This window comes from Zonotrichia albicollis, chromosome 6 (assembly GCF_047830755.1).
Source record: "Zonotrichia albicollis isolate bZonAlb1 chromosome 6, bZonAlb1.hap1, whole genome shotgun sequence".
Classification (NCBI taxonomy): Eukaryota; Metazoa; Chordata; class Aves; order Passeriformes; family Passerellidae; genus Zonotrichia; species Zonotrichia albicollis.
The window spans coordinates 52394337-52407423 of record NC_133824.1 but is presented as its reverse complement, the minus strand read 5'-3'; the positions used below and the strand labels follow the sequence as shown (position 1 = coordinate 52407423).

The 13087-nt window shown below is 38.4% G+C and overlaps 1 protein-coding gene across 2 annotated transcripts in view; it reads right to left on the bottom strand.

Annotated features, from left to right (window-relative positions):
* Positions 1–13087, bottom strand: part of DNAJC24 (DnaJ heat shock protein family (Hsp40) member C24) — a 34404-nt gene that overhangs the window by 6917 nt on the left and 14400 nt on the right. For both annotated transcript variants that reach the window (XM_074543780.1, XM_005491073.4), the window contains exon 3: positions 1809–1941. In XM_074543780.1, the coding sequence (XP_074399881.1) occupies positions 1809–1941 (133 nt within the window). The remainder of the gene's footprint in view (positions 1–1808; positions 1942–13087) is intronic.

Here is a 13087-nt window from a genome sequence, read left to right as displayed (position 1 = left end):
CCTTTTGTAATTTTAAGGACATATTTGTATGTCCTTAAATCCCAAGGGAAAACAAGATCCTGATGTAGCTTTCTGCTCCAGTGGATGAACCTGGCCCAGGCAAAATGGAACTCCATGGTTTGAATTTAAGCTTTAGGTAAAACTCACCAGATACTGAAAGATTCCCAACGTTATCTCTAGTATCTCCTTTTTCCTTCGCCCATACAATTTGTGAAAAGAGAAGGCACAACCAATATTAAATGGTAAGAGTACAACAGCATGAGAGTGCTGGGCAGCAGAAATTCCTGTTCTGACATCACCTTCAGGCATTTAAAAAATAACTTTGAGATGAGAAAATTATTTAAGTCTGATCTTAATTCTGTTTACATTGCAAATAGAACAAGATTCAATTTTTTTTCCATAAAATACTTATTCCACAACTCTGTTTTCACGCCTCCCCCTCTCTGAAGTCTGAAATACAAGGTTATTGTGGTGGTTTTGTATGGGAGGCATTCACAGAAGTGGTGAGCCACGAGAAGTGTCCTAGAAGTTTTGTTCTGATTCTAATTCCTTTTTCTTTTGGTTATTGTTAATATATTGTTTTGGTTTTGGTTATTGTATATATATTGTTTTTCTTTGTACCCTTGTAAAGTTTTAAGCGTACCTTATGTTTCTCTTAATCCTATATCAAGGCAATGACTTAGTGAATATACCAGTGATTAACCAACACTAAACCCAACCCACTCATTAGCACATTACCAGGGAAATCTCAGATTAACCAACCAAACCCACTGCAGCCCTTTAGGTGGAGGATTCCCCCTGTGTACCTCTGTGCCCTGCAGTGATGCCACGGTGCCTTTGTGTCTCTGAGCTGTGTGGGGAGTTAAAAATCAGCACGAGGGCCAGGGGCTGATGGTGTGCCAGGGCACAAAGCAGGAATTCAATAACAAGCTGCACAGACAGTGGCCTTTTATCAGCACATTCCGCAGTGGTGGTGGCTCCACGTCAATGCCGGCCCCAGTGTGTCACTGCAGAGTGCCACCGAGTGCTTTCCCCACGGGCAAGCCACTATTATTGACTCCCCCCATTAACATGGAGGGTGGATATACATTTATTGAAGGTTCTAATGGAAGGCTGAGGGACTCCTATCCCGAGGCCAGAGCAGAAAGACAGCCTATCACTTCATGTAATGGTAGCCCATGTGTGACAGACCTGACCTACATTTCCCCCCTTTCTTTCTCACAACAGCCTGTCACTGTTTTAAGAAGCTATTTTCTGAGAGCTATAAAAAGGAATGCGTGCTAGAGCTGCCTGGTTAATATGTTATATTGAAATATTATTTACAAACCTGCTTTAGAAAGGCTACTTTAGACTGTGGATGAATTATGAACGATACCTAACACCCACAACGTGTCCTAATGGTTCTGGTTATAAATTCATACACAAAGAACACTTAGGTGTAGATGGATTAATACTTACATCTAAAACACTGCAACAAAACAGAGCATAAAACTTAAAATTAAGAATAATTAATGAAGCTACCTTTCTAAAATAAAAAGGGCTAAGGTATGCAATCAGTATAAATCCCATAATAATTCAAACTATCAGGAAGAATGCCCCCTAACGTTTTGCTGGAAATCATTCTGTGTTTTCTGTATGTGTAGCTCAAGCTATAAATAATGGATCCAGGCCTGAAAGTAGGACAGGAGTGAAAGCAGCATTCCGTTCAGCACTGAACAGCATTTTCAAACACCAGCTCACCACCACTCCCAGCCCCTGGCTTAAATAAGGAGCTGCTGCCACTGCAGCCCTCCTTGGCAGGAACCTACCCCGCTGCTGCAGGTCATACTCCTGCTTTGTCTCCTCGTTGCCCAGAACTTTCCAGGCCTGGTGGATCTCCAGGAACCGCTGCCCGCACTCCTCTGCCTCCGCCGCGCCCGCCGCCTGCTTGTCGGGGTGGTGCTGCCAACCAAAAACAACAGGACAAAAAGGTTTGGGGTGCTGGGGGTGAGTTTGGAGCCATCCATCATGCACCTCATCCTCAGCTTGGAGGGCACAGGAAAGGAGAAGGGCTAAGCTGAGAGCCGAAGGAAGGGAGGGGACGGCGCTGGGCACAAGAGGAACCTGCCAGTTTGATTATCCCACTGGAAGGGCGGCAGAGCCACAGTGGCACGAGTGTCACCGTGAGCACTGATGGCATTTTCTGGGTAATTTGCTGATGGAATCACTGCCCTTATGGACAATTTACCTAGAGAAACAGAAATAGGTGCACACAGGGGACCATGACACAGGGACAAGAGGAGGCGCTGGCAGCTCTTGTGACACTGTGCAGAGCTAGACGTATTTAAACACAAACACGCATTTATAATTTTAAAAAAATATTTAAACATAAGCACCAATCACTGGCCTTATGGACAATTTACCTAGAGAGTGACTAGCACAAACAGAAATGGGGACCACGACACAGGGACAAGAGGAGGTGCTGGCAGCTCTCATGACACTCCGCAGAACTAAACGTATTTAAACACAACATAAACACAGGTTTAAAATTAAAAAAAAAAAATTAAAGTATTTAAACTTAAAGACAGATTTAAACATAAGCACCAATCACTGGCCTTATGGACAATTTACCTAGAAAACAGAAACAGGTGCACACAGGGGACCATGACACAGGGACAAGAGGAGGCGCTGGCAACTCTCATGACACTCCACAAAGCTAAACATATTTAAACACAAACAGATTTATAATTAAAAAAAAATTAAAAAATACTTAAACATAAGCACCAATCAGTGGCCTTATGGACAATTTACCTAGAGAGTGACTAGCACAAACAGAAATAGGTACACACAGGGGACCATGACACAGGGACAAGAGGAGATGCTGGAGATGCTGGCAGCTCTTGTAACACTCCACAGAGCTAAACATACTTAAACACAAACACAGATTTAAAATTAAAAAAAAAAAATTAAAAATATTTAAACATAAAAACAGCTTTAAACATAAGCACCAATGTTTAGTTAAAGCTATCACATATCAATTGAATGCTGCATTACATGTGCCCAGCTTTTTTTATGTTTTAAATGGTAAATAAAATATACATGATCAAATATAATTTATACTACATGTAATTCTACTTTTGAAAATATGCCTGAACATCTTTCATTTCTTCCAGTTCAATGAATCAATAGCCCTTCCAAATACTTAAAATCATGGATCACTGGCTACAAAATTGTGTCATTTTCGTTAAGAAATGATTATTCAAGGACATGGTTATTCAAGAAATCCCACGTTAAACAGGCAATAATAATTAAAACGGTAACACGTTTTCTTTCTCATTTGTGCAGAGCAGAGCATTCTGACTTGAGTGGTTCCAATGCCTGCTGAAAAGGAACCCTCAAAACTCCATCTTCCTGTAGCTTTAATTCATCTCCAGTAATCTCTTTTTCTGCTACTCTAAATTGCTCAGTAGATGTGATGGAGCAACAGGGAACAGCATTTAAGTTGAGAAAGTCCCAGTATAATCAATATAATAAATATCATATATAATATAAAAATACATATAATATATATATTATGTTTATTATATGTATTAGATACTATATAATATATATATATAATATATATAATATATTATATATATTATATATAATATATATAATATATATTATATATATTTTATATATAAGTTCCAATCTATTCAGGCCTACCACCTGATAACTGTGTCATAGACCAGTTTTCTCTTATTCTGGAGCTTTAAGCGCCCTTCATACCAACATCAGCTGGGGCACTGAAATGTGAAGCAGATTTTAAGATGTACAACACCTGCTCTATAAGTGATTAAGCACATTTCTGATTAAATGAATCTGAGTTTATAATTCATTTTGGAAAGGAAAGAATGCTAGTAACACGTGTAGCTGACAAAATTCCATATGTAAAGGAGCACTTCTCCTGGAATCTGTTTGCTCACGGATGGATCTGTCATTGGCACTGATGGGTGTTATCAGTATATAAATCAGTGATCAGTAATGATCAGTTATCAATACATAAATCCCCTGTACAACAACAGTAGGGATGGCTGGGCAAAATGCTTCCACCTCAGGTTGTTTCTCAGGTGCTTTTGCACACACAGAGGTGGATGCCCCTCCAACCTCACATGTGTACTAAATCCTGGTTTTGAAGTCCCCTCTGCATTCAAGCCTGAAGACTACCTTATAAAAATACAGCTGAAGAACACTTGTGATCCATGAAGATTCCTCCATTTTCTATCTCTTCAACTGAAGATGACAAAATTCTGAGGTGCAAACAAAACCAAAAAATCTTGGTCATTGCATGAAGTCATTGTTTTCCATATAGATAACTTCTAGGTATTTGGATTGGCCACAAAGTCTACACCTTCTCAGATCAGTTTCTTAGAAATACACACAAAAATTGCTGACTGACTGCCCAAAGCAGACTCAAGCACACTGGCTTCTCTCCTGCCAACCGTGTTGGGAAAACACTCCCACCAAGCTGGCCACACTTTCCCTTTGCTGCACCAAGACCTTGTCTGACTGAGAAATGATTCTGAATTGTACAGGAAGCCCCACACACAAAAGTACTGTGGAAAGATAATAATTGATGCAGAAAATTAATTATTCTTCAGATTTAACACATAGCCCTTAACTCCTTTCCTACAGATTTGGGAAATGTAGTTTCTGCAGCATGTGCAATTTTTATTTTAGAAAGACAACAATTTCATCAACTCCATTGTAGGAGACCTACTCATTAAAATATGCATCTACATCTATCTATTTCTATCTATTTCTCTCCATTTTGGTCTCCATGCCTTCTGAACCTATTTGCTCCTTCCTCTCTTGGCCTTTCTCACCTAATGCCTTTAGCAAACTACATCTACACTAAGAAAAATCCTCAAACATCAGCTCTTTTATTCTAATACTCCTCTTATTCTTTTCTTCTATTCCAGTGACCCCATTTCATCTGGATTTATGTACTTACTGTTATGCTCTTACTGACTTATTTTCCCACTCTCTAGCTTGCTAATCAAATCCAGGAATTTGTCTGCAGCAAAAATCCACTCTTGATTCAACTGCCCTGCTCTTCCCTCTCCAAGAGAGCACACAAAATGTCCTCTCTGCAGTTGTTTCAGACTCTGTTCAGCCACTCAGACACAGAGGAGACTTTACAAAAGTACTCCAGTTCAGAGGGAGCAATGTGGTGTCAATACTTCACAGAATTCAAATTCACAGGGTTGGAAGAGACCTTGAAGATCACTGAGTCCAACCCATCCCCAACAGCTCAACTCAACCCTGGCACCCAGTGCCACATCCAGGCTTTGTTAAACACACCCAGGGATGGGGACTCCAGCACCTCCTTGGGAATTCCCAAAATTCACAGAATCACTGGGTTGGAAGAGACCTTCAAGATCACCGAGTCCAACACCTCAACCAAACCCTGGCACCCAGTGCCACATCCACGCTTTGTTAAACACACCCAGGGATGGGGACTCCACCACTTCCCCAGGCAGCCATTCCAGAACTTTCTCACCCTTTCTGTAAAAAACTTTTCCCTTCAGACACAAATCATGCTCTTTTTTTGGGACCTTCCCTCGCTCCTGGTTACCAGATTCTTGTGTGAGATGATGGATTTTGGTGATCTCCTTTTCCCTATTCATTGTTGCAGTTTTGTATGGGAGACATTTTTATCCATTGAGTGCAGTGAGAAATATGATTTCCATCCAGCTATGAATTACCTTTCAAAAAACAAAACAACCAATTTTCACAACCTAGACTACAACACCTTCTGGAATGTGTAAAATAAGCATAATTATATTAAATAATAAGCACTGATGAAAGACACACATTGACAGCCCCAGTCAGGATCAGCTGAATCCAGCTCAGTGGGAGCTTTACAGGCCTGAGTTTTACACTGGATTTGTAATGATTTGTAATCTCCTCCTAAACTGTGGAATACACAACTTAATGTGACCACCTCATGTGGTCAAATTTTTACTCAGCTGCTTTTCCACACACCAGATTTAAAAAGCTGGTTATTTAGAAAAGGTTTTAAAAGTGCTATCCCTTCTCATTTGGTAATTAATTAATACACTACTGTGGCTATTTTGCCTTGTGTATAAAGGATATTCACTCCAAAAACAAAAGACGCACCACATCCCTAATTCTGTACATCAGACCAGGAGCCTTCATTTTAGGGAAGTCACTACTGCTTCCAAATTTTAAATCACTTTTTTGTAAGTAAAAAATAAATTGCTGCAGTGTATTTTCACAGATAACTATAAAAAACTCCTCCCTGCTGAAATGACATAACTTTTTAGTAAGCCACGTAAAATGTAGAGCTGCTTTTTCTGTCTGAGGAAACTGAAGAGAAATCAGTTCTAATTTTTTTTTTCAGGATCAAACTAAGGAGTACTCTCTACCTTCTACAGCTTTGTCTTTCCTGCTTTCCAATATTTACTGCAAAGTTGTCAAGCTTTTGCAGGAATCTTCAGCAGAAAATAGAAAAGTAATATAAAAAGGATGAATCAAATGCAGCTGCATTAAATTCTTGACCTTCTCTTCTGAGAGGATTATTTTAGAGAAATATTTTCAGATTTTAAAATTTTTACTATACACCATTTAGGTTTTTTTTCCCCATAGTGGAAACCATTTTTAAGGTTCTAAAATTCAAAAAGTAATGACAGGCATAGAACAATGCTGAAACCACCAGAGCTCAAAAATTCAACTTAAATTATTCTGGACATACTATTGTGAGTCATAAAGTAACCATTAAGTAGTGAGGAAAACCAACACTTAGAGTAAATTTCTAAACAATCTGATTTATTAAAGATTTTAAACTCTGAAATCATCTACAGTTTCATGGAATCACCTTGCTAAATTGAACTGACAAGTTTAGACAGGTTTGGAATTCCTGCTTTATTTCCATAGGGGATGTGTGCCTATATTTGAATAAGGGATATATTTGAAGCTGGAGATATGCCCTGAGTAAATCAATAGGAGGATTTTACCAGAGGATTACTTAGATACACCAAATATTTCTACCTTTGAAAGAACTACATCTAGTGACTAAACCTGACCTTTAAGCAAGAGCAAATGATAGAATATTAACATCTCAAATTAACTCAGTAGCTCAGCATCCTTAACCCTTTCTCCATGTTAGGCATAGATTATTTTTATAGCTAGACATTATTTTATCCATGCAATGCAATGAGAAGTATCATTTCCATCCAACTATGAATTACCTTTTTAAAAAAAGACAATTTTCACAACCTACACTACATCACCTCCTGGAATGTGTCAAAAAGATGTGTATTTGTATCAAAAAATAAGCAGTGATGAAAGGCACTCAGCAATGGTCAGGGAAGAGAAATTCAATCCCAACTCAACAAAGAGAACACTCTGCCTATGTGGTGCAGCACATTTTTGATGAATGAAAGAACTGAATTAAAACTGCAAAGAGAAGAGATGCAAGCCCTACAAAGCTGGGGGACTGAAATGGCAGAGGTGGAGGTGGCCCTGGATAAACACAGCATGAGAGCAGGACACAGCACTGACAGCCCTGTCCTGGCACAGGGAGCTGGACACTGCTGCTCAGAACGGAAAACAGGGATGGGGAAAACATTGGAAGCAGCTGGATGAAGAGAGAAACCCAAGCCATTATTTCCCAGCCACATGGCTGGGAATCCAAGAGGATGAAACTTTGACTCCTCATGGGAACTGCACAGATTAACACCAAGCAGTTTTGAATCCCATTATCAGTATTAGGGGGTTCAATCCATTTGTTCTTTTATCAAAGCTCAATATCCAACAGGCAATACATTCAAATTTCAGAATCAGAACTTCTGCCCCTCAGTATTAAGTCCAAAGTGTTATTTTATTTATATTAGGGGGTTCAATCTATTTGTTCTTTTATCAAAGCTCAATATCCAACAGGCAATACATTCAAATTTCAGAATCAGAACTTCTGCCCCTCAGAGTATTAAGTCCAAACTGTTATTTTATTTATAGCACATTATGGCATAAAAAAAAAAATTAAATGGGTTTAAGCAAGCCTCATGCAAACAGCCTTGCTCTGTACAAAATTAAACAATGATGCTGCACTTAGACAAAATGAACAAATCAGTACCAGTGTGTCCCTTGCAATACAATGAAGTTCATCCTTTTATCAAAGAGACAAGATCAAAATGCAGAAATTAACGTGGACATAAAAATCCCAAAATTGGGAGCTGTTTAAAAACATTTGTCCTGCTTTATTCTACATGTACACATTATCAGCTGTAATTGTCATTATCCACAGGTTAAGCAAATGAAGTCAGGACAAAACCTGTCAAGTGTTCTCATCTGACACATCCATAGGTCGATGTGAATCTGTCTGCACGTCACAGAGCCCATCATAACACTTCACATCACATTACAAAGAAGCAGCAAGACAGCCAACATTAAGCAGGAAAATATTAACTGGCTATTTCCTATTTAACTTCTGACTGAGGCTGGATTCCTGTTACATTTCCCTGCCTTAAAAAAAAAAAAAAAACAACAAACCACCTCAGTAAATTTAATGCCAGCCTGTTCTTAGGAGGAAACTCCTTTGCCCCTGCTTACAAGCTATGTAGTAAATACCACTTTTTACTGAGACTTGCCAATAAATCTCACCCCCTGACACAGTGTCTGTTCATACTCAGTTTTTTGGCTGCTCTGCCACAAATGCCAACAAAGGGACCAATTAATGAAAACTTTCTTGATACATTCCCAGTGGATGAATGTCTGCCTTGCAGAAGGTACCTTGACAACATCCATCTCACACAGGCCAAATGGTTGCTCTGTGGTAGCAATTAAGACACCACCAGCCTTGGCTAGATTTAAACCAACAACCAAATCTGTGTAGGCCTGAACAAATGCTCATAGAAATCTGGAGAAATTAACTGCTAAACAAGGGCTGGACTGGGTCATATAATTGCATCCATTTCTCTGGTTATTTACAGACCGTGAGGACACATTTTAGTAAGAAAGCAATTACAGTTCCTAAAACAAAATCTCTCAATCTGGCCACAATATGTAAGCTACATCTATAAATATCTAAGAAATCAACAATTATTTAAAATTATTTCAAAAATCAAAATATTATGGTAGGCTGACATTTCCTTTGTACTCATTTGTTTTCTCTCTCTCAACAAAAAGACTCTGTTCAGTCTTCATCTTCCCATAGCTCTGGCATCAAATTTGGACAATTAAGCCTAGTGCAGCATTCCTCCTCTTTCTAAAATTACATTTAGAGATAGAGTTTTGTTGCTTTGATCCAGAAACGCTCATCAGAGGGACTCTTGCTGCAGACTGTGAGCAGGAGAGATCAGTGTGAGAGCTGCTGGGAAAACCCTGCCTCCACTGCAAAGTTCAGCCTGACTTTGGGGTTTTTGTTAAAGCAGGGTACCCACCCTGAATTCTCTGTCCTCAGACAGTTTAAATGTGGCTGATCCAGGCCCCCAGCCCTCAAGAACAAGTAATTCTGCTTCTATTGGCCTCAGGGCTCAATAAATTAATGTTTAAAGCTATCCAAGATATTAAACTTCTGCATCTGAAACACTATCAGCAGTGTAGGGGAGTGGGCTCCGCTCAATATCCCAAATCCTGCCAAAACTGCACATTCCCAGTGCTGAACTGCCATCACAGGGCTTGCAGCACTATTTTCAAATTATGCAACATGTCTTGAAAATTCCAGATCAGCTGATAAAGCACCAACATGTAAAGCTGAGCAGTCTCCCTGCTGGACACAGCACAGAGAAGGAGCCATATAATGCAATTACAACACTCTGAGAGCTCTGTAATTACATTCCAAGTTCACACTTTGGCTAATTTTACCTCCATCATCACCTTGAACACTTTCAGCCACAAATCCCCAGCAGCCTGTACCAGAATTAACCCCAGATCTGGTATTATATATTATATGCATTTAATATATATATAATAGATAATATATATTACATATATTATATGTATTTTTATATATATATAATCTATGCACATTATTATAGATATGTAACAATTAATATATATTATACATATAATACCTAATATACAATATATACATAATATAATATAATAGACAATATATACCATCTATAATATATAATATATAACATATAACATATAACATATAACATATAATATATAATATATAAAAATATATATAATATGTATATTTATATATATTTTATAGATAATATATTATATAATTATATAATAAAATTCTATTATATTATATATAATATAATATATTCAAATTTTATATATAATATATATTATATAATTATCTATATTAGATATAAAATTTAATATATATTTTAAAAATATATATTTTTTATATATATTATATCTTTTCCATGCCAGTGTCAGCCCTAGGTGAGCACCCAAGCCTCCAAATGAGCATTTGCTCTGGTTGAGGGCAGGCTGGCAGCTGTGCTCTAGGGCCCAACTGTTTTTCTTGCACAATCCATTCTGGGATGGGTTTTGAATCAGAACACAGGCCAAATGATCAGTTAGTTCCTTTATTAAACTGGAATTTGAACTTTTGGCTAATAAAATTGAAGAAAAGCACGCTTTAGCCACCTGTGACAAGCAGGGAACAAAGTGCCAAACGTGCACTAGGCCCCCACCCTGTGGCACTCAGTGAAAGGTCACAGCAAGAACCCATTTTCCAGCTTCACCAGCTGAACTTGTAAAATTGGGGCAGGGTAAAAATATACACTGTTCTACACACACAATAAAGAGAGGTTATTCACTCAATAAAAGTATTCTCAAACAGGAAGATGGAAGATGTTTATCTCAGTAAAACAAAGAAGTTTAAACTGCAGGAGAAAATGAGGTAGTTTTGAAAAGATCTTTAACCATTAAACTTCTGTAATTGCAGGAGGAACTTCTGAATGAAGAATGGGAATTAATAGCAATGTATTTATACAAACAAATGGGGACACCCCACTAATAACTAAATAATTCTGGCATCCCACCTTCCTAGACTCAAAGTGCTTTTCAACTCACAAGTCTCACGTGAAAAACTCTGAAGCCCTGCTCTGTAATCCAAAACCAGCACTGTGGTGCTCTTCACTTAGAATTTTTTGCCATTTGATCACAGAAGCCATCAGGAAATCTCACTGTTTCCCTCTTACTACACAGTTTTATTAAAAAGAAAAAAGAGCATCTATTTATAGGTGAGCAGCTCTTCCATTAACTAATACCTGGGCAAACAAAGGCTACATGACTTCAGAGCAAGTCATGGACACAACACAGGGCTGAGAATTGGAAATGTGCTCCTTCTGTGAAGGATGGAGCTGCCCCAGGGTCGCAGAGGGAAGGGAAATATTCCAGCAATGAAGATTTCCTTCCCTGGCTTTTCCACAGGTCTGTTTTGCACATAAAGGTCTTGTACAGTTGCCACCCTGAGACAACACCACAGTGGCCTACATGGTCCAGCAGGTACTAATTAGGGAGCATGTTCTGTCAACACTTTCTTGCTCTTCTTCCATTAATTGATCATCCTGCCCAATTAATACAATGCAACGCAGGATTCTGGAATCCTTGAGATCCTGTACGTGGGAGAAGCAAGGATGAAGGGAAGGAACAGCCTCCCAAAAGGGTCACAAGGCAACTGCACTCATCCGGGACCTGCAGTGACAACAATACCACTGAGCTGAAAGGTTAATTATGTCCCTACTAACTTGCTCTTGAGCCTAAGATTGCTTTTTATCTAAGAATAAAGACGAAAAGCAAAAAAAAAATCCCAAGCCTACTTCATCTGGTAGGGTATATTATGTTTAGATGTGGTAACAGCTTATGGAAAGTAAGGGCTGCAGAATTAAACTCAGTTGACCATTAACAGCATATTTATCACCAGAATGTGTGTGCTTAATGTTATCACTGATAGTTACCACAGACCAGAAAATAAATCATGACCACACCCCAGCACACCAACCCCACCTCTGCACACTGCACAGGTGCCCCCAGAGCCAAACCGTAAACCAGCATTTCATAAAAACTGCGAGAAATCAAACACACGGTTTTTTTGGTTTTTTTTTTTTTTTTTCCCATTGATGAAACTGCACTGAAGACAGCAAAGAGAAAAACCCAAGGACAAAGCAGCTGCCAAAAACAACGCGTTACTGCCACCTAATGCCGGGCAGGGCACAGCAAAGCCCGGCTTTGTTCCTCCGCTCGGGCCCAGCCAAGGGCGGGCCACCAACTTTCCTGAGGGGCTTCAATATTTGCTCCATCCCCGAGAGCCTTCCCAAACTGGGCTGCGGGGATGGCAGCCTTTCCTGTACACAAAGCAAGGAAAAAAAGGGGAAAAAAAGGGAAAAAGAGGAAAAAAAGGCAAAAAAAAAGAAAAAAGAAAAAAAGTCTTCCTAAACTGAGCTGATGGGATTGCGGGATGGCAGCCTTTCTTGTACACAAAGGGAGAAAAAACTAGGGAAAAAAAGGGAAAAAAAAAGAAAGAAAAAAGGAGAAAAGAGAAAAAAAAATAGGGGAAAAGGAAAGAAAAAAAAAGAAGTAAAGGAAAGAAAAAAAAAAAAAAGAAAAAAGGAAAAAAGAAAAAAGAAAAGGAAAAAAAAAGTCTTCCTAAACGGAATTGCTGGGATCGCAGCCTATCCAGCACACGAAGCAAGAAAGAAATAGAAAAAAAATGAAAAAAAGGGAAGAAAAAGGAAAAAAAAAGGAAAAAAGAAAAGAAAAAAAGAAAAAAGGGAAAAAAGGAAAAAATAAAAAAAAAACAAAAGAAAAAAAAAAGAAAAAAAGAAAAAAAGAAAAAAAAAGAAAAAGGAAAAAAAAAAAGTCTTCCTAAATGGAATTGCTGGGGTTGCAGCCTATCCTGTACACAAAGCAAGAAAAAATTGGAAAGAAATGAAAAAAAGAAAAAAGGGGGAAAAAAGAAAGAAAAAAGAAAAAAGAAAAGAAAAAAAATGGAAAAAAAAGGAAAGAAAAAACCCTCTTCCTAAACTGAATTGCTGGGGTTGCAGTCTATCCTGTACACAACACAAGGAAAAAATAGGAAAAAAAAGGGGAAAAAAGGAAAAAAGGAAAAAAGATAAGAAAAAAAAGGAAAAAG